This window comes from Arachis ipaensis, chromosome B08, assembly GCF_000816755.2.
Source record: "Arachis ipaensis cultivar K30076 chromosome B08, Araip1.1, whole genome shotgun sequence".
Taxonomy (NCBI): domain Eukaryota; kingdom Viridiplantae; phylum Streptophyta; class Magnoliopsida; order Fabales; family Fabaceae; genus Arachis; species Arachis ipaensis.
Genome location: NC_029792.2, coordinates 15,771,763 through 15,793,750, shown reverse-complemented (window position 1 = coordinate 15,793,750; position 21,988 = coordinate 15,771,763). Strand labels below are relative to the sequence as shown.

The 21,988-nt window shown below is 31.2% G+C and overlaps 3 protein-coding genes and 1 long non-coding RNA gene across 7 annotated transcripts; all 4 read right to left on the bottom strand.

Annotated features, from left to right (window-relative positions):
• Window positions 667-2,504, bottom strand: LOC107612633 (cation/H(+) antiporter 15-like). Of its 4 annotated transcripts, none has more exons than XR_002352068.1 (4): window positions 1,929-2,255; window positions 1,674-1,736; window positions 947-1,403; window positions 667-850 (listed from the first exon to the last, which is right to left on the bottom strand). XR_002352068.1 is itself a non-coding variant. In XM_021109007.1 (4 exons), the coding sequence occupies exons 1-4, from the start codon at window positions 1,939-1,941 to the stop codon at window positions 770-772; spliced, it is 234 nt and encodes a 77-aa protein (XP_020964666.1). In that variant the 5' UTR covers window positions 1,942-2,493; the 3' UTR covers window positions 667-769. The 4 variants fall into 4 exon arrangements, 1 of the variants encoding a protein (XP_020964666.1); XR_002352067.1 differs by having other exon boundaries at window positions 947-1,399; XM_021109007.1 differs by having other exon boundaries at window positions 947-1,023; window positions 1,929-2,493.
• On the bottom strand, window positions 4,502-8,163 carry LOC107612627. The gene is made up of 6 exons (XM_016314325.2): window positions 7,924-8,163; window positions 7,396-7,465; window positions 6,794-6,945; window positions 5,868-6,071; window positions 5,131-5,699; window positions 4,502-4,851 (listed from the first exon to the last, which is right to left on the bottom strand). Exons 2-5 carry the CDS (start codon window positions 7,412-7,414, stop codon window positions 5,472-5,474), a joined length of 603 nt encoding a protein of 200 aa, XP_016169811.1. The 5' UTR covers window positions 7,415-7,465; window positions 7,924-8,163; the 3' UTR covers window positions 4,502-4,851; window positions 5,131-5,471.
• LOC107610613 lies at window positions 15,870-20,443 on the bottom strand. The gene is made up of 9 exons (XM_021109006.1): window positions 19,699-20,443; window positions 19,282-19,428; window positions 18,234-18,295; window positions 17,612-17,855; window positions 17,265-17,500; window positions 16,947-17,162; window positions 16,639-16,731; window positions 16,441-16,542; window positions 15,870-16,349 (listed from the first exon to the last, which is right to left on the bottom strand). Exons 4-9 carry the CDS (start codon window positions 17,832-17,834, stop codon window positions 15,963-15,965), a joined length of 1,257 nt encoding a protein of 418 aa, XP_020964665.1. The 5' UTR covers window positions 17,835-17,855; window positions 18,234-18,295; window positions 19,282-19,428; window positions 19,699-20,443; the 3' UTR covers window positions 15,870-15,962.
• On the bottom strand, window positions 21,179-21,799 carry LOC107612631. The gene is made up of 3 exons (XR_001613824.2): window positions 21,664-21,799; window positions 21,514-21,584; window positions 21,179-21,254 (listed from the first exon to the last, which is right to left on the bottom strand). It is a non-coding gene; the product is annotated as an uncharacterized LOC107612631 (long non-coding RNA).

The following is a 21,988-nucleotide window of genomic DNA, read 5'->3' as shown; positions in this document are numbered from 1 at the left end:
AATATTTAACTTTGGTTGCAAAAACTTTTAACCTTATTACCTTTCACTTCAAAGCAAATAGACAGATGAGAATGTCTTAAAACTTCGTATTCTTGATGAAATAAAATAAACCCATTTTTTGCACTTGATTTGATTTTAAAATGTTAATGAATGGATTAAAGGCATGATAAAGCCAGCAAAGATAAATAAAATATACATACATAATTTTAAGAATATGAAGTTGATAAAATCATATAAGCATAGATTAGTATGTATGCATGCATTATTTGCCTAATTTTCTTTTTGTGTTTTGATTTATTTTTTAATTACTTTGATTATAACAACTAACTGCTGCTGATGGAGAATGTGAGCCAAGAAGAAAAATTATTATTGATTTATTTTATTATTTTTTTAGGTGAACATTTATTTTATTATTAACAATATGATAATAATTGTTCATGTTTTTTTTTTTTTTTTCGGAATGGTACAGGTTTTATGAATAGCTTCTCCTTCACTGGATTTGAATAAAATGTGGGAGGTCCATTTACTACACAATTCCGTTCACTTAATTTCTTTTAAGCAAGGTTCTAAAAACTAGACCGGTCATCAAACCATTCTAGTGACTGGTTTACTGGTTTATTGGTCCAACCGGTCTAACCGATGATTCAACCGAAAAAATCGTTTTAAAATAAAATAATAAATAAATTATAAACAATACATAAAATATCTGTTCCTATACTTTGCATTGTTCTGTTCTTGTATGATATGTGCCTTTTTCTTGGCTTGTGGATCAATGCCACTGTGTGTGAGATGATGTTGTCATCAGAATTGTTACAGGAACCATGATTGAAAATACTTCATCGCCCAATACCTACATACATACATAATGAATTGAATCAATAATATGCATGATGGGTATACGTGAATTAATTTATAAAAAGTTAAAACATGCATCATATAAATATACCTTTTGTTCCCAGCCAATGTTGAGTACTATAATTTCAATGAAGCCTTTAGTATGCATAAGCAGACCAAAAATTACACCTTCCATGACAGGTATTTGTTAGAAGAACCTTGTGACTGACTATCGTTAGCAGCCTCATTCGAAATAGGAGAATTGACGGGCAAGTTATTATTCACAAATGCACAGATGCATTGTTATCAGCAATTGCTTCTTGATTAATATTATTATCCATAACTAAAATTAATAAACAGATACGAAATTAAAAATAGCAGCACAATGAAAAATCAATTTCTTCATCAATAAGACCATATCTAAAATCTGCCTACAGCATTCAGCAACAAACAAACCAAAAGTCCAAAACAGAGTAACAAAAAAAGCTTCACCCAAAATATTTCAACAAAACCAGCATTCAGCATTCCAAAACCAGCAAAACCAGCAACTACAAAACACTAAAATCTACCTACAGCATTAAGCATTTAGCACATTATGAAACATTTCAAAACACAAATGTTCTATACAGTAAAAAACCAAATAAGACACACTAACAAGCTCTTCTCTTTTCCGTCAGGACAAAAACAAAAAAGAATGCTCAAATGACTTAAATTCGCGTCATGCTATTACAGTAATTCAAGTTATATATGCATTTTCCCATAATCATTTCCACAAATTCGTATGGTATCCACATGCAAAAAATTAACATCACAGTCACATGGAAATATAAACCACTTACCTCTATCATCGGAATTTAAATCCCAAGTAGCATTTCCATTGTTCGCATACTCTTCTTGTGCCACTGTTTATAGGGGCAGAAAAATGGCAAAATTAAATAAATAATGAATAAATAGCAAAATCGCATCAAACCGAAAAATAAATGAATAAACACCTGATACTATTATCTTCCCGTTTCTCGAGAGAGAGATTACGGTGCTGTTTGATTCGAATTTGCATGTGAAGTTTTTGGCCTCAATAGTGATCTTGCAGTTACCTGTGAAAAACATTAGCAAATTTGAACAAAAAAATTAGGAGCCATCGGCAACTAGTAAAACAGAGTAACAAACTAACAGAGCCATCAGTAAACTAACAGAGCAATCGAGCCATTGAGCAATTAGAAAACAGTCACACTAAAAATGGAACAAAAATTGAAGAAGAAGACCGAAGAAGAAGACCAAAGAACAACAATTTCAGAACTTCAAAGTTCAAACCAAGAAGAAGATCGAACAATCAGTGAAGATAAAGACGAGAAGCCATTAACCTGGGTTCCGTGCTGAGAAGCATGCGAAGATGAAGACGACGGCGCTGATGACCTGGGGATAGCGGCAGCGTTGTGGACCTGGGAACGGCGACGGTGAAAGGCTAGGATTTTCCTTGGCTTGAGAGTTCTCTAGGATTATGACGATTCACGAATGATTGGGGAAGAAGGGGATGGCTCACGAAGACTTGGGCCTGCTTCAGTTTTTTTTTCAAATAACAAAACGGTGTCGTTTTATTCGAACCGGCCAGTTACCGGTCCGGTCCAATCGATCGGTTCTCGGCCGATTCGACAGTTTTCAAACGGTTTTTTTTCCAGTAATTATTGGTAGCGGACCAGACTGCTTTTAGTGTCGGTTTTCGGTTGAACCGATTCGACCGGCCAGTCTGGTCCGATTTTCAGAACCATGCTTTTAAGTCATCAGCCAATAACATTCTTTACCTCAGTTGATCCCTTCAGACAACTACTACAAGGGTGGACATTCTCGACATTTAACACTAACTACAAGACAAAAGTACTATTGGCTACCTGATCGTACCATGAACATCGTGTTCACCGTTTTGTCAGGAGAACACGTGATAATTTTCCTATAGTACAATATCTCTGGAGACTAAGAACAAAGGTTCAAAATTTTTTATTAGACTTTAACAAACGTGCAAATCAAATCTACGGACAACATCTATCATAATAAATATTAATCAAAATAACACAAGAAAAAAATAACAAAATATAATGATAAGTGAAGAAAAGTGTCAATTGATAAAATATCCTCTGAATGAAGTCACAAAGCATCAATGCCCACTTCTTAATCTGTCAAACACTACAAGAAACGTCGTTAAAATCGACGGCCAAATCGACGGCTTAGCCGTTGATAATATTGAAATTCGACGGCAAAATAGACGGCGCAGTTGGTCGCTATAAAGCTTGTCGATTTTTCAAAATGCTAATAAAATCGACGGCTTTCATGGCCGTTGATAATAATTTAATAAAATCGACGTTTGTTCCGTCTGTAATATGGGTGTGAGAATTTTACATTCCTAATAAAATCGACAACATTGCTGTCGATATTATTATTTAAAATCGACGTCTTCTTTGTCGATAATTGATTCAATAAAATCGACAGCCTTTGTGTCGATATTTAACTCAATAAAATCAACAACACTTTTGTCTATAATATGTTTAATAAAATCGATGACAACGCCGTCGATATTTGATTGAATAAAATCGACACAGTTACCGTCAATTTAATTGTTTAGATTTGTCTATTTTAACTTTTAAAAGTGACAACTTTACCGTCGATTTTAATAGTTATATGTTTTAATTTTTCTTTTTCTATTTGAAAAATAGTAAACCGTTAATACAAATAAACTTTTAAATATATAAATAAAATTTATACAGAATATTAGATAACAAGACAAATAAACTTTTAAATATAAAAATAAAAATATATATAGGCACATCAACACTAAAAACAATACATAAAAGTCTTCTAAAAACTTGAATATAAAAACACTTGTTCACTCAACAATTTTTTATAAACAATTAATCAGGTCGGGTTCATAGTAATTAGAGTACTAGACCTCAGATAAATGAATACTAGTATTTCCATTGGAATAAACTGGCCAAAGATTAATTTTTTATGCAGGCATTACATAACCAGCCTAGAATGTTCATGTTACATTTTTAACATAATAATTTCATTTTAGAGCATGTTGACACCATATCTAAAAATATTATGTACAAGCTAATTACATTCTAGTGTATTCAAGACATAAAATTAGGCAAAATCTGAACAAGTGGATCAAGATTTGGACACTTTTCATTCACCTTTAGCGCATCATGAACCTACAGAGAGTAGAACTGAAATTGTGAAGCTATGCAATTATTATAGAAGCAACAAAAGTAAGATCAGGGATATTAGTACTAGCTCAATGCTTAACAGGATGTTGTTTCGAGCCTTTGCGATTGCAGCTAACCTCAGATACGCATCAATATAGTCTGGAAACTGAAATAGAAAAAAGAAAAAAATAAAAATAAAATAAAGAATTCATTAGAGATCAATAATGGAAAGCTGGAAACCATATTGAATGTGCAAAGAATAATAAAAGATGGTGGCCAAGATACAACAATGTAGGCAATGATTGTAATAGAAGCCCTACTGCTGAAAGCAGTACAACTTCTTCAACTAAACTAAGGTGTTCTATTCATTATTGTCATGAAGCAATGTCCAACTGTTAACAGTCAATACAAACAGAACATGTTTGATGCAATGCCTTATAACAAGATCAGTGCTCAGACCATGCTTAAAAAATAATTCTTAAGAATGTGGTGTGTTCAATACCAAAAAAAGGCTGAAAGCATTGCTAGCTATTCTATTATATAATCACTAAAAATATTTTTTTTAAAAGTAATACACACACCCCAGTGACTATCCACAAGAACTAATCATATCCAAAAGCAAAATTTTAAAAGAACTAGTTCTAGTGATTGGAGATTTGCACGGGATTTCAGCGAAGATGCAGTGCCAGCTATTTCTTTATGTGCCTATCTCAGCTCAACAGTCCAATTCATCACATCCTCTGTAATACCCATCTGTAGTCTTGTAAGGACACTATAGAGTTGCTGGGACACTGCTCCAATACCTTCTCCATAGGATACCCTACAGTAGTTTAATAATGTCAATCATCGGTTCCAATTTATTTTCCTAGATACCTACCTAATAAGCATTTAGCTAGCTAAATTGCATAGCCAATCACTAGAATGTTTTAACAAAGTTTGTGGTGCAATATTTTGTTAAAGATGAATGGAGGATGAGGGTGTGAATGATGGCAAATTGCTTCCTTATTACCAAAATATTTTGTTTTGCTTTTCCATCCTAACTTAATTTATTAATTAATGCACGGCATAAAAGTTGTTTGATGTAAATCACAAGAGATACCTGTTGCCAAGATAAGTAACACTGCCTACAGGTGACACAACCACAGCTGTCCCTGTGCAGAAGACCTTATCAGCATCTAGCAATTCATCCACAGAGACTAGTCGCTCCTCCACTTGCACATATTCCATAATTGGGAAACGAAGAATGAATTTACTTTGTTTGGACTAATATAAATAAAAACAAGAAACCAAGTATATCAAAGTCTAGAAACAAAAATTCAGACCATGACCTTGTGAATTAATACCAATCATTACATTTTGCAAAAGAAGGGGGTGGGGGACCAAATATCATTCATTCTGATTAGTATGACAAATAATATTCCAACAATCAATCTCCCACTCTTATTTAGGCCTTTTGGCATCAATATGTCTAGACAGAACCCTTGTAAGGTGCTTTTCTAGCTCATCATCCAAACTCTTGAGATCAATCTTATTAGCTCTAAACAACATATCTTTGCTGCTTAGGTTCCAACTACGCTTCATCCTTAAATTCAACGCCTTAGCTTCTTCCAATGCCCCATTTGGTGTCCCAATATCCCCACTTTCCAAATGCATCTTGGAGACCTCAATCTGGAAAGCAAATAAAAAATTAGCACCAAAATTGTTCAGACAAATTGAAAAGGACGGTATGAAATCAAGAGAAACAGAGGCACAAGGAGCTGCATGTAAGCAAGTAAATCAATAGAGAGTTGTTTGAATGAAAAATGACAATTACATTAGACTAAAATCAATCAGTACCTTCATCTGTTCATCGTCGTAAGGGGTATCCGGGGCTGTAATTCTTGTAATCTCAGCAATGCAAGATGTAACCGAAATCTTAACATCCTCATCTGTGTGCCTTAGAAGTTCATCAGAAATCAATGCTTTCATGGAAGGTACAAGTGCTTCCTGAATTGGCTCACTTGGTAATTGATTGACTGTTGATAGTACCAGGTCCAGATTCTGAAAGTTACAAAGCCAAAAACCAATAATGAAATCAGTTTACATGGCAACGGAACACTTTTTGTGATAGTGTTGTCTAAATTTGTTCTGAACTTGGGAAAAAATCATTGTGATCAATGACTATATTCCGAATTCGCATCATTACTCGAATCCACTTGGTTTTTTCAACTAGCATAAATTAAACCTTTGCTATTAAGCATCTACATTTCGGTGCATAGCGAGTCATTTGAAATCTCAAAGGTCAAACATTGAACCTCCAAAGGAGTTTTCCAAGATGGAAGTTTCCCTTTATTCATAATGAGAAAAAAATGCAAAAAATAATTTTGGAAGAAGAAAACACCCACTTTGGGTTAACCCATTACAGATTAACCCCATCAAATCCTAAGGGCAAATGCTAGTTAAATAAAAACCAATCATACTAATGATGATTTTCAATTTCTTTTGTAAACTATCAAGAATTTGCATGTACTAATCCTTTGGATGTTAGAACTCCCAAACACACACTCACACACAAAATGTTCAAATTGTGAGCAAGACATAGATAATTACAACAAAAATAAGAACTCACACCAGAAACTAAAATTCCAATCAACAAGTAATCATTCAGCTGAACAAGGAATCCATGATCAATTAAGAAAACAAAATAAAACTCATGACACAAAAATCAACCAGAAACAGAAACATATATAAATATTTCAAGAAAAGGGAAGAGAAGACATTACATCAAGCACTTCAGGAAGCTCATCAACAGGAACATTGCATCTGAGAAGCTTCCTCTCAACATGTTTAAGGTTCTTCACAGTATCACTCTCACCCAGATTTTCAGTCTCATTAGTGGATGCCATTCTCTTTGTGATCACAAAACACAAAGCCACTGAAAAATAGTAACTGGGATGGTCAAATTTATAGCCCTAAGCTATCAAATCAAATTAACACAGCTCAGGGGTTTGTAGCAAAGTGTTTGACATGCATCAATACACTTCATTGAATACAGATCCATCAATACACTTCATTGAACCCCACTGTTAAAAATATTAAGCACAAATAGAACATAGATCCATCAATACACTTTATTGAACAGAGATAAAAATAGTTAAATCATCTAACTTAGTTGATCATTCACTGAAATTAAAAACAAGAGAAATCCAAAATGACATAAAGGTAGAAGCTTACTTCAAAATGACATAAAAAATTGCACTTATATAAGATATATAGGAAAAGTCATAAGTATGCCCAAAAGAAAAAATGAAAAAACATAATCATTACATTGCCAGGATGAAATAAGCATGCAAAAATAAAATATATGAAAGAAGCAAGGACAAACCAGTTGTTTTCCTGCTCATAGTAGCATATACAAACAATTTTGGCTCCACTTTTCCCTGCGAACTTGTTTTCTGCTAGCACAGAACTTAGACACATATTAGCTATTAAAATAAAATAGAACAAAAAAAAACATGACCAGGATTTAACTATCGTTAGTTTATGGCAACAAATTAGTCATTGTAAAATCTTGCAATAAATCTAATAAGTGCAAACAACTAGTCAACCCGTTCAGAATGTAGGCAATGAAATAGAGAGATCTGAGTCCTACACAAAATGCAAAAAGCAACAACACCTATATTTAGTTTATGCTACAAAATACTTGAAGTGAATCTGAGAAATTAGGGATTGAAGAAATTAGATACTAGGTTCTTCTGTGCTTTTTAAGTTGCTTCAGGATCCAAATTAGATTAATGATTAGTACCAAATCAATCTTTAAAGACCTATTCTGTAGTAATGTTGAGCAAATCTTTTATCCAAAAAATTGATGAAAGATCAATGAAGAACAAAGAAGAGAGAGTAAGTGAGTAACTAATTTTGATTGAGCAGCAACAACAACGGTGCAAAGAGACGAAGCGATGGCAGCAGCGGTGCAACGGCAGCAGCGGAGTGACGGCAGCAGCGATGCGACGGAAGCAGCGGAGTGACTGCAGTGATGGAGAAGGAGGGTTGAAGAATGCGAGGTGAATTCAGGGGTAAAATAAGGGTGGATGAAAATTGAAATGGTGAATTTGGGGAAATGAAGGAAACGCGGGGAGTGAGTGGAGGGAGATTTATTTTATTGATAAAAATCGACATCATACCCGTCGATTTTAATTTGAAAAAAAACGACGTTCTAGACGTCGATTTTATACATTAAATCTGTACCATTCATTTAATTTTAAAAAGTGATCAAGACCGTTTAAATTTATCGACGACAAAATATGTCGATATTTTAAATAATAAAATAGACGCTATGTTCGTCGATTTTAAAATAAACGTATTTTCCACCCACGCTCCATCGACAATGTGTCGATAATAGGAGAATGGTTGATGGATTACCAAAAAAATCAACAACTTTGCTGTCGATTTTAATATTTTTATTTTAATTATATTTTTTAATAATATCGACAGCAGGCCGTCGAAAAATATCGACGGAAGAGATAAAATACTCTTTTTCTTATAGTGAAAAAAAATTCAAATAAATAAAAAAATGAACTGAAAGGTATGAAAAGTCAAACGCCTTTCATGCTCTATAAATTTTGGAGAAACATCACAAACAAAGGGGGAATTTTTTTTTTAAAAAAAAATATTGCAATTTGCAATAAAATATTTTTTGAACAAAATATCAGGCAAAAGACAATTTGAGGAAGAGGAGGTAGTCTTAAAAGATATATTAATAAGCATGTTAGAGGAAGCTGGATCCTCTAAATTTTAGATTTTTATTTTAGAATATAAATGTTCAGTTTGGGTAACAGTTTAATTAAGCTTCTTTTAAAAAAATAGTTTAAATAATAAATAATTATATTAAAAATAACTTTTAAATAAGTTATTTTGTATTTGGATTTTTAGTTCTAAAAATACTTATTTTATAAAAATGTGATAAAAAATAGTAATATTATGAGAAAAGTCATTTTTTTAACTTCTTTATAAACTCCTAAATAGCTTTTCAGAAAGCTGCAATTTGGTTTTAAAAATTATACTAGATATTAATACTACTATTTTTCATAAGTAAAAAACTCAAAAAAGTTACATTTAAAATTTTTCAAATGGGCCTAAAATGTGATCTCTCATTTTTTAATGTTTTTTCTTATGTTTTTTTTATTTCACCTATAAAATAAATAGTGAGAGATCATACTTTACCCTCTAAAATGAAATTCAAAATTTAGAAGATCTAAATTCATATTAAAAATATAATCATTTATATTATTTTCTCGTATCAGCTTAAACTTTTAAAATGAGTGGTTTCATGACATGTATAGCTCTACGTCCAAAAAATCTAAAATTAAAAAAAAATCGAAATATTCTAAACTAAGTTATGTTTCTAATAACCAAATACAATACTAAATTTCTGTTCTCCAGTCTCACCCTCAGTCTTTTTAACTAATCACCACGTAACATTTATGTATTTTAAATAAAAAAATTTTAATTTTATATATAGATATCATTTCATCATAAGCACTAGTTTGTATGAAAATAATTTTTTTTGTTGATAAAAAAATAAACTAAAAAAATAAGAGAAAGGAATTTATCTAAAATAAGTTTATAAACTACAAAGATATAGTTTTAAATTTTTTCAACTTTGTTTATATTAAATTATTAATAAAACACTTCTTGCTATGCTTTCTTCCTCTTCGTTTTGTTGCTGCTATGCTATATTGCTATCTGAGAATTGGTGGTTTTTTTTAACAAGAAGTAAACATGACATTGGGGTAAAAAATGACGTGTTCTCATTGCAATCTAACTCATGTTTGTTTCAAAATTTTCTTTTTTTATTATTTTTTTTGTTGTCTCGGTGCATCGAATCAATGCCCATTCCTTTCATAGTTTTGAAGAATGTGTATAATGTGTACAGTAGATTATTGAATTACAAAATAAACATTTTTATACCATCTAAAATAATCATCCAAATTTTGAAGTTTATCAAGGATCGAATTTTTGACTTTTAAGATCTAGCGCTCTAATACCATGTTATAATACCACTCATCTCAAAAGTTTCAGCTGATAAAAAAAAGTAACACTAATAATTCTATCTCTATACTCTTTAAACTTTTATTATACACATTGTATAAATATTCCATTGACTTCTCGTATTTTTCTAAAAATAAATAATTAATTAAAGTTTTAATAATATGAAAATTAAACATGATGTAATATGTAATATATAGGCTTTTTTATTTAAATAAAATAATAGAAGATCAAATTTACGTGAATCCCCTAAATAAAATTTTAAAACGTGAATCCCCTAAACTATATAATATATAAATCGTTCCAGGGTGATATGAGTTAAATAATGCATGAAACATGTTACCTAGGACGATTTATGCATGAAATTTATTGGATAAATGCACATAAATCGTCCCAAACCAATGTATTTTCAAGTTGTATGTAAATAGTCCCACCTTACCATGAGTTATGTTTTTTTACCTAAAGCCCACAACCCTAGCACGATTGCGCATGCGTGCAAATACACAACCTTAGCACCCAAGCACGATTTACGTGCAAATTCAAAACTAATAGATATATTTATACATAATTTTAATTTGTACTTAAATATTTAGGTTGAATATTAATTTTTCAATAAATTTTGGAAGTGAAAATTTTAATTAATTAAAAAAAATGAATATAAAAAATGATTTTGTTACAACAAAGATTTATTTTCTAAAATAAATAAAAAAATTTCATTTCCTTTTTTATATTTATTTTTTTAACTAATTAAAATTTTCACTTCCTAAATTTATTGAAAAATTAATATTCAAACCTAAATATTTAAGTACAAATTAAAATTATGTCTAAATATATCTATTAGTTTTGAATTTGCACGTAAATCGTGCTTGGGTGCTGAGATTGTGTATTTGCACGTAATCGTGCTAGGGTTGTGGGCTGTAGGTGAAAAAACGTAACTTATGATAAGGTGGGACGATTTACATACAACTTGAAAAACACATTGGTCTGGGACGATTTATGTGCATTTGTCCAACAAATTTCATGTATAAATCATCCTAGGGTAACATGTTTCATGCATTATCTAACTCACATCATCCTGTGACGATTTATATATTATATAGTTTATGGGATTCACGTTTTAAAATTTCATTTAGGGGATTTACATAAATTTGATCTTCTATTATTTTATTTAAATAAAAAAGCCTAATATATATATATATCTCAAAAATAGTATATTTTTTTGGAATTTGAAAATTAGAATGTACAAATTGATATATCCTTATGAATGAATCAACTATAAATAATTAAATATAATAAAAACAGAATCATGTGATTTAGTTCAAGATTTACATGAAAATTCTAATATTGTCTTTATAACCTAATAAGTTTTAGAAGAAAAATTAAAAAATGAAATAAACCAAATAAAAAAAGCAATTAAAGTATAAAAAATAAAAACATGTGATATGTAATAATATATTTTGATTATTGGAAAGCTAAACTAAAATATAGTGATATATGATGTGATTATCATATAAATTAGATGATACAAAAAATATGCTTTCAATTCATCATTCAATATAACAAAAATAATCTATTGATGGAGAGTGTAATCTACAAAAAAATTAAAAGAATGATGGTCATCCTTAATTATTTTTACATGATTTTTTAATTTTAATATATTATATTGGTACTTATTAGATGATATAATTAGCATCACTATTAGAGGATATGAGATTTGGGATCAAATATACCTTGGATACTGAACATTAAAGAAAATATACACGAATTAAGCTACTACTATTATTTGTAATATATTGATAAATAATGTCTAAAATAACAGGAAGAATGAAGTGTTAAAAGACAGGATATGATATAATTAAAAGGTGAATGCTATCCAATTCCTTCTAAAATAATATGTAAGTTACTCTTCATTATGTGTCACATTGTAATTGATCCTTATCTTAACCATAGTTGGGGCGTCAACATCATCGTCATCTACTGCCCTCCCACACAACCTCTCTTCCCAAGTATAGCCAGCGCTTTTTTTTTTACCATTTATTCATTTTTTTAAATAATTTATGTATGATAAAAGATATGTTTACTTGTTTAAAATACAAATTTTATTATTATATTTGTATGTTCTTGATTTTAATTATACTTTTAAATACTTTGAATAGATTTATTTTATTATATTATATTTTACATATAAATATATATTTCATCACCTAATTAAATAAAGATATGTTTTTTTAATAAAAAAATTTAATAACCAAATTAACCATTAATTATGTGGGTAAGAAGTGATCCATGGCAAAAAGAGGCGCTGGCTATACTGAAAAGAGAGGTTGCGTGGGAGGACAGTAGATGGCGATGACGTTGGCGCCCCAACTATGATTAAGACAAGGACCAATTACAATGTGACACATAATGAAAGATAACTTACATATTATTTTAGAGGGGGTTGGGTAGCATTCACCTAATTAAAAATATAGGGTAGTAAAATTACATATGTTCAGTAAAAACACAGCACATGCATAGCTGTAAATACAATGTTTGAAAAGAAAACATAATTATAATAAGTAAATATGAGAAGAGAAAAAAGTTCTAATCATCCTCTAGCAAACTCTAAAATAATAAAGGGTCACTTTTTTAAAATCTCAGCATACATTAACCTCCTGAAATGAACAAAAAAAAAATTAATGATTAAATAAATTATATCCAAAATCAACTATATAAAGACAACCAATCACACATTTAATTGAGTTTTTAAGGTGTCTAATTCATTACCAAAGCAACCAACAATTTTTTCACCTTTTTTATTGAAGACCGAGACATAAGCCTCTCCACTATCATCAGCAACTTTTACAGCCATAATATATTTAAAAAAGGACAAACTAAATTTTAACTACATTTTATAATATAAAAAACTTTTTAGAATAAAGATTTCAAAATTTGAATTTTTTTAAACTGCGTTATTCATCATTTTTTGGCAACCTTCACACCAATACCCAACATAGATGCTCTCTCTCTACGACTTTTTTTTGTTGCAAGTTTTACAAGCATGATATCACATTGCTTGTCTGAATTTATGAAGCTTATGTATCTTCTAAGGTTGAAAAATGAAGGTTGTGAGAATAACAAATTAGAAAATTCAATCAATTTGCAAAACTTCAATACTTTGAATGTTCAGATAAAAACATACACATACTGGAACTATTTAAAATATCATAACACTATAGGAAGTTAGAACTCAAAGAATGCACAATTCAATTCTAGTCTTGATTAACCATTAAGAAACTTTGAAATTCTATGGTACACTTAATTTATCTCTTTGTACATAATGTTTAATCACAAATGTTAGTACTAACGCCTAAACACCATGTATGTAAAGAGAACATGTAACTTAGCATGATAAAGACATATAGCCCTGCTGTTTATTATTTCTCTATCACTATCATTCTCCTAATCTCCTAGAAGTCTTTTTAATGAGCTTCTTGGTGTGGAATTTAAAGTCCACAAACTAATCGGTAAATGCACCAGGTCGTACCAAGTAATACCTCAGGTGAGTGAGTCGATCCTACGAGGATTAATGAATTAAGCAACAATGATTAAGTGACTTACTTAGTTAGACAAACAGAAAAGAGTGTTGAGAGTTCAATTGCATCAAACAGTAATTCAGAGAATCAGAAAACAAGCAGTAAATTGAGGTGAAATATATATGGAGAAAACGGTTAAGGTTTCAGAGATATCTATCTTCCAGATTGACTTTTCTTATTAACTATTTTAATCATGCAAGATTCAATTCATGGCAAACTATATGTGACTAAACCGTAATTCCTTAGATCTTTTTAGTCTCCTCTAACTTTCATCAACTGCCAATTCCTTGGTCATTTGATTCCAATTAGAAGGTGAAGTTCAATTCTAGTTTATATGCCACAGAAACCCTAATTATACCCAAATATAAGAGGATTATATGTCATGTATCCCATTAAGTCCAGATAATTAGAAATTTAGGAGAAATTATTTTCAAGCTGTTGTTCAAGTAAAGAGCTTTTCCAAGTTATACAAGAACTCAATTAGAACAAGGGTCATACTTCCGTTCCACCCAAATTCATAAGATAAAGAACGAAAAAATTTCTTGAAATAGAAATCAGTACATGAATTAAAATAGAAAAATAATAGTATCAATCCATACAATAGACAGAGCTCCTAACCTTAATTAACAGTGGAGATTTAGTTGCTCATGGTTCAGAGAGAAAATAAGGATTCTAAAAAACTGTCAATTGCGAAATGAGGTAGAAGAGAAGAGAGGAGCCCAAAGGACTGATTCTTTTCCCTTTTATATCTAATCCTAATTAATGTAAATTATATTTCTTAAAGCTAAATAATATCTTTTTCTATTTTAAAAATAAAATAAAGTTTAATCAAAACTTAATAAATAATTCGTGCAGTTTTCACTTGGACGAATGGGGACAACTTGATATGCTAAAGGTGGCGCCAAACTTGGAGGCGTCGTTGAGGCCGTATGAAATCTTCAAGCTTTCCTTAGCTGGCGCTAAACTTGAGATGTCTCAAGTTTGGCTTCATCATCTACTTCTTGTATTCCTGGAGTCTGAGTGTGTGGCGCCAAACTTGGAGAATCCCAAGTTTGGTGCGGTTGAGACCACATGTAATGGTAAAGTGTAGTGCTCGCCAAGTTTGGCGCCACCTCCTGGTTTTGTTGCGACTTCGTTTCTTCACACAAATTCTATCAAATTCGTCCAAAATGCAACCTGAAATAAACATAATTGCACACAACTCAAAGTAGCATTTATAATGGCTAAAGGATATTTAAATATTGATTAAACTTAACAATTCAAATACAAATTTATTAGGAAAAGATAGAAAAGATGCTCACGCATCACTTCCTTCCTGATCTTTCCATGCATTCTCTTTTCTTAATTATGTGCATCCTTTTTAAAAAATCTCATAACCTTGTGATGAAAAAAATCAAGTAATAATTTAATGATATATAACAACATAGAGCCCTACTTTCGGTATTTTCTTCACAAACCTCACCAGATGATACCTAAATTTGAAATTGTACTAAATTTCATTCACATCACCAAAAAACACCACAGAACATAGTTCAAAATATTAGAAAAATTCATGAGAAGATGATTGAGTCAAAGACAGAACCAAAGACTTGAGAAAGAACGAGTAAAAATAAAATAAAATAAAGCGAAGTACAGGAGAAGGTTCATGAACATTCCAAAAGACATAGGTTCCAATGATATCAATGCCTCCTTCTTTCGCCTTGTGAATTAAAATCTTTCCACATCTGCACACACTACAACAAACCCGGCAGATGGCGGCGGTTGGAATCACGGATGGCGGCGGTTTTTTGACCGCCGCTAGACATTTTGCAACGGTTGGCTGACCGCTGCTAGTAAGGGTGCCGGTAAACCTTTAGCGGCGGTTTTTAACAACCGCCGGAATAACCGCTGCAAATCTGGTTTTAGCGTCGAAAACATTTCGCAGTGGTTATGAACCGCCGCTATCTTCCAGAACTGATTTTACGCAGATGTCGCGGCGGTTAGATAACCGCCGCTATTTAATTTTGTTAAAATTTCAGGCTATTGCGTCATCCTATAGTAACCGCTGCTAAAACTTCAATTTTGTTTTGATTTAAATTGATTATTTGAATTGTGTTTTCATATCACCATCAATATTTAACAAATCTTTTAAATATATAATGTTACGTATAAATTTAACGGATTATGTTTGCAACAATAGTAAAAAAAATAATTGATTTAAAACACAATGAAGTGGAATTCTATTCTGCTAAAAAAAATAATTGACTTATATCACAAACAAAAATAGTTAATAACAAATACTTCTCAAAGTATACTGTTCACAAAGGAAAAGAAATTGCAATTAAGATCCCTATTCTGCTCCACCCCCCAATGACTTAAGCTGTGCATCAATTTCAAGTGGCAAAGTATGTCCTTGCTGTTGGATGATGTATTTCACCAGGTTCTCCATGATCTGTATCTTTGCCTTGTCTTCTGCTTTTTCTGCCTTCAATTCTGTAATCTCCGCCTTTTGTTCTGCTGCCACTTCCTTCAATTCTGTAAGCTCTCTCTGATACTCCTCAATTTGCACTCTAGGGGTCGATTGTGTAGTATTATGAATAATTTCGCTTGGACATGGTCCAAAACCTAACCCCCGAACTCGTCCTGAATGCTCCTTTCCAAGGACTTGCGCAAGTGAATCAGTAGCAGAAATCTCCTTTGAGGTTCCACCTTGGCTCTCGATACTCTCAATCGCTTCCTACACACATACCAGAGTTAAGTTTAAGTGTTTTTGAAGTTAGCAACATGAATAGAGTAACACATGTAAATCATTCTTAACCACTACTTACTCCAACAACACGCGCATCATCATTCATATATGAGCCATCCCTTTTTTTATGAGTCATAATAAACATCTCTCCTCTGCTGATGCGTCTTTGCTGTTTTTTCTCCTACAACCACATAAAAAATTTGCCAAATCATACATCTTACAAAAGAATATAACAAAGCAAAAATATATGTATCAAACATAATACACACATAATTACCTCTTCATCCCTTAGCCTTGCTGTTGTCTTAGAGCCCCCAGTGTGTGTATATAGTTGCTTCGACCGATTCTGAGAATTTTGTTTGCACATTTTCTATACATAAATACACAAATACAGTTTATCATGCAATTAATTGTATAAAGTAATGATGCCTTCATAGTGTCACAGATTTTATTTTTTAATCTTTGAAACTAATTCGAGAGATTTTTGGCTTTTTAATTATACCACTTTCTATAAATATTTTATTCAGGTATAAAAAATGTTAAAAACTGCAACATTAAATGGAGTACCAATTTAATATTACTTACCTTTGTAGATTCCTTCAAACGATAGTTAATGAACCATCTCCATTGTTGTGCATCTATTCCTGATGGGTTACGCTTGGCATTTACTTCGAAACTCTCTTTCTCGTCGTAAACCTTGTGAAACAAGTGGTTTCTTGCTTCCTTCCAGTTTTTTCCCAACCTTTTAATCATTACCCGCTTTATTTTTCCCTTGTCATCCTCCTCATACAGGAAGGTGCGCTAAAAGTTTGAGACACAATGTGATGCACGTCCACAAATGCAAAAGTAAGAATTTGATCTGATTTTAATTAACATAATAAATTCTAAATTTTAATATCATACCTTAATTGTCTCATATGCATGTTCCTTTAAAGCTTTGTCCATTGTCTTCCAACTGTCTTCATTGATGGGAAAATGTTGAAAGTCAGCACCCAGATTCCCTAGAAACCCACTCAATAATCCAGCTGCCTGACCGATCGGTTGCAACTCTTCATTAAACTCCAAAATGATTTTTCTGCTAGGTGGAAGAACTATGGCCTCTCTGACGCTCAAACTCATCGTTCTTGTGATGCCATCATCTAAGAAACAAAATAGAAGGATTAATTACATTAGTGTTACCTTAAAATAAAAAAAAAACAAAGTCCATCCAATTATGATTAAACAATGCAGACCAATGACAGATATTTTACCGCTTACAACAACATTCCAATAATCCGTATCCTTGCGACCGTTGGACTTGTTCCGGGGTACAGCTTCTTCTTCAGCATATAAGTCATCAACGTAATCATCCCATGAGTCAACTTCATCAGCCTCAGGATCATAATCTTCATCCTCCGAAGAACTTTCGGCAGTCTCAGCAACATGTTCAGTGCCAGCGTTGGAGATACAATTGTACTGCGGTTTCTTAGGCATATTTTCAAACCTTCAAGCAAACTACTAACACTTATTAGAGAGTAAAAACCTACCAAAAGCCAATGATACAAATGTAATTAATTTAAAAATTCAGTGTAACTACACAGATTACATGCCTTAAATAAAAATCACATCTATTATTGAAATTTTGCATATTAAAATGTCACCATAGATTTTACAACACGACAACCGTAGAAGGGAGCACACAAGATGAGCTTCCTAACAAGATTTTAAATCGGATGAGAAGTGCTTGAGAAAAAAATATAATCAAAGATTGCAAACAAAGGTAGTTAAGGAAGGATTGTGATTTGGAGCACACCATTTATGATATGTTATTCACAGTTTTCTGAATATGTGTGTGTTCAAACATAAGTAAATTTCTTAGTAAATGGGTCTCACCGTATTTAAACAAGCATCCAGCAATACAGCAAACTCTCTATCTATCCTCTCTTCCTCGCTTTCTGCAAAGTATATATTCATGTGAATGTTGATGTCACAGGAAAAGAAGAAGTTCGGTAATTGATTTTTCATTCAAACCAGGTGATTCCTATGGTGCCTAAAAGGTGATGTCTAGTTTGCCAAAAAAACTACATTGTGTCCTTTAATTTAATAGTTGGATTGCAGTGTGACCTATTTCACTACATTTACAATTAATTGATTTATGATTAGTAGGATCTAAGTTCGAAGAAGCCTATTATAAACACATGCTAATTTGAAATTAGCATTAATTTATACATACTTTAACTATTTCTTTTATAGTTATGCCTGAATACAAACATAGAAGTTCTTATACTAAAAGGAAAAATCTCATTTTCAAGATTGTTCACCTCATTAAATATATTATTAAACTAAACTTTTTCTAACGTAAAACAAGTGATACGGTTGATGTTTCCTTAACATGAAACGTATTTGTGAAAATAAACTTATTAGAATATATGACAAATTAAAATACAGGCAAACTCAATTTAATTACTAACGGAAAACTCTATATTTTATGAAAGACAACATTTTTGTATTACGAGGGTCAAGAAATTAGCGAGAAATTAAGTAGTCCGTACTCTGTTAGCCTGTAAAAAGTTATAACGTCCGAATATCGAAGTTAATATAAATGTTACAAGATGGCGGCGGTTCGACTGTAACCGCCGCTAAACAGCAAACAGTGGATCAGCATCTTCCGCCGATTGTGTACAATTAGCGGCGGTTACCAAAAAAACCGCCGCTAAAAGACAAACGACTACCAACACCCAGAGCAGCCGCCGCTTCAACCGCCGCAAAATACCCGCCGCCATCTGTCGGGTTTGTTGTAGTGTAACCCCATTTCCAACACAAAAAAAAAAAAACACCAACAACCCGAGAATTTAGTAAAAATTTTAATTTTATATCTTTTCTTTTGTTGAAGATAAGAAATAAGAAATAAGAAGTGAGATAAAGAAGAAGAGACCATTACATCAGGAGTACTTCTGGAATAATATATGGAGCCATAGAAACTACTATCACCGCCTGTTTGCTGTCGAATCCCATAATCATCATCATTGATCATCTCGGCAGCCTCACATAACGGCACAACAACATCATTCTTATCTTTATAGAAAGCCTGGATGATAGGTGAAAGAGAAAGGGGGATACAACATTAAAATGTGAATAAAAAGAAATATGGATTACATTAATGATGATGGAGAAAGATGAATAAAAGCGAAGGAAGTTGAGAAAAAGTGTTAGAAGAGAAAGGACGAGAATTAAATTAGGTTAGGGAATAAAAAATGGAAGAAGTAATCAACATAAAGAGGATGTGAAGAGAAAACAAAAGAAATTGCTGCTGTTAAGATGATGGAGTACGGATGATCTAACAGGAGAGAGAACGTACACAACATCAATACCCACCATGAAACACGCTCTTTTTGTTCACAACTCATAAACTCCATTTATATACCTAAAACTCATAATTCAAGAGATAAACAACCTTGCTTAAAATTGCCAAGAAAGAGGAAAAAAAACAAAACCTTTGGATGGTGGCTTTGGTGAACCAAGGAGCATTAAGGGCAGATGGAGAACGCAAGTGATATAAATTTGTAAACCTTATTTAGAGTTTGGTATAAATAGATCAACAACCACATTTATATAAAGATACTTATCACAACAAACTTAAGTCAAAAAATAAATTAAAAAAATAAAAAATCAAAATTTTTTATAAATTATAGGATTTCAACCAAATAGAATCAAAGATTACATAAGCAAAAAAAAAGCTGTAAGCCTCTAGATTACAGAGCACTTGGATAAATAAGAACTTACCTATTCTCACTCTTTTTTTTTTCTGTAAGTGACTCTTTCTCTAATCTTGCCACTATTTCCAATGCCATCCACTTTTACCATAGCTTCAATTTTTCATGCTAAATGTATATTAAAAGAGAAATATTAAAACCTTTTTATTTAATCAATCGAGAGAAACAACACAACCATGAGAATTTGATCCCAAAATTTAACTTTCAAATGATAAATCTTTCAAAAAAAAAAGTGTTTTGAAAAAGAATAAAAATAATGGGTGATTAAGTAAACTACAGTGAAAGTATTGGTAATCCTAAAATCATATTCATATAATGGTTAATGTTGGTTCTTAGCAGTGACGGACTCAGAAAATTTTAAAAGTGGGGGCAAAAATATATATACTAAAATAAATTTTGTTAAATATTATTAATTATATGGAGATATAAAAATTAAAAAAAGTTAGTAAACACTCTTATTCTTAAAATGCTATTCATGATATATAATTTATAAAAAAATATTTTTTTATTACTATTTTTAAAAATAAAAAATATATTCTAAATTAGTAAATTAATCAATTCATTTTAAAATTTTATACGCAACATAGGTACATATAATAGAACAAAAGATAAAAAATAAGTAATAAAAATGAATAAATCGAGAATAAAATAAAATATATAAAGTTACGAAGAAAATAAAATATTAAATTAATACCTAAACTATAATTGTTTGAATTAAAATTTGCAATTGAAAATATCAAAAAGAGAAACAATGAAATTGAAAGATACATAGAGTCATGGAGAGCTATATAAAAATATTTAAAATTTATTTTTTGATAAAGAGAAGATGACCACTAGACAAGAAATAGAAAAAAAAAGTTGAAAATATAACCCATTCACCTTAAAGCCTAAATTGTTTTTGGGCTTTCCTAGGAGAACGATGACCATCCTCAAGTGTCTGAGCTTTTGAAAAAATTGGTAATGTTCCTCTTAATCTTTTTGTATTGCAGCATGAAATTGTAAGCATTTTGATTAGAAAACATGACTCAGACACTTCAGATACTTAAATATTGACAATTTAAAAATTTGAAAAACAAACATAAGCTTTCTTATTAACATCATACTTTGTTGTAGCAAGCTTAGCCATATCACCAAGTGTAACCTAAAGTACAATAAAAAAAAGTTATACTCCATGAAAAAGAATGTTAGTAAGGACATAATGCACAAAAAATGACAGACTTTAGGAAATTTTTATCCTATAAATTGTTTAAAATATTGGACAAACCTAGACTCCGGAATCAAATAGATAATTTTTGTTTACACCAAGTTTAACACTATAATGATTTCAAGCTCAATTATTCTAATATAAAGCATTTAAAAATAAACAAATAGTTCATACACAAAGTTCAAGCATCCAATACCTTGTCCATGAGAATCTTCATTTGCGTCTTTCATCATGATAATTGTAGTGCACAACATCACCCCTTTCCACCTAAAGTAACCAATATAACTATTGTCTCCTTTCAAGATTGTATTAATAATGAAATCAAAACAAAAGTAAATAAACCAACCTTCAACTTCTCATGAGCTTCCTTCCTAATCTTTTCATGAATTCTCTTTCCTTAATTATGTGCATCCTTTTTTAAAGATCTCAAAATCTTGTGATGAAATAAAAAACCAAGTAATAATAATTTAACGATATACAACAAAATATAAATGTGTAACAAATAAATTAACACTTATAACTTCGTTTAAGAAAACATGATTGATAGGCATTAACGGAAGCACTACAGCAAGCACAAATATAATGCACATACAAAAAAATGTCAAAAGAACAAAAGAAAAGGCATTCATAGTAATATATCAGCTACAAAAGTATGCATAGTTTTACCAAAT

Bases quoted from the DNA above. Each gene is read 5' to 3' on its own strand.
- LOC107612627 (XM_016314325.2), bottom strand. The intron at 6,072-6,793 runs GTAATGTCTTCT...TGTAACTTTCAG, and splicing joins AGCTTCCTGAAGTGCTTGAT to AATCTGGACCTGGTACTATC. The intron at 5,700-5,867 runs GTACTGATTGAT...TTTGCTTTCCAG, and splicing joins ACGACGATGAACAGATGAAG to ATTGAGGTCTCCAAGATGCA.
- LOC107610613 (XM_021109006.1), bottom strand. From the start codon at position 17,834: ATGCCTAAGAAACCGCAGTACAATTGTATCTCCAACGCTGGCACTGAA. The intron at 17,501-17,611 runs GTAAAATATCTG...TTTGTTTCTTAG, and splicing joins TTGGAATGTTGTTGTAAGCG to ATGATGGCATCACAAGAACG. The intron at 16,732-16,946 runs GTAAGTAATATT...ATTTATGTATAG, and splicing joins GTTTGAAGGAATCTACAAAG to AAAATGTGCAAACAAAATTC.
- LOC107612633 (XM_021109007.1), bottom strand. The intron at 1,024-1,673 runs GTAAGTGGTTTA...CTGTCATGGAAG, and splicing joins TTTAAATTCCGATGATAGAG to GTGTAATTTTTGGTCTGCTT. The intron at 851-946 runs GTATATTTATAT...GTATGTATGTAG, and splicing joins ACATTGGCTGGGAACAAAAG to GTATTGGGCGATGAAGTATT.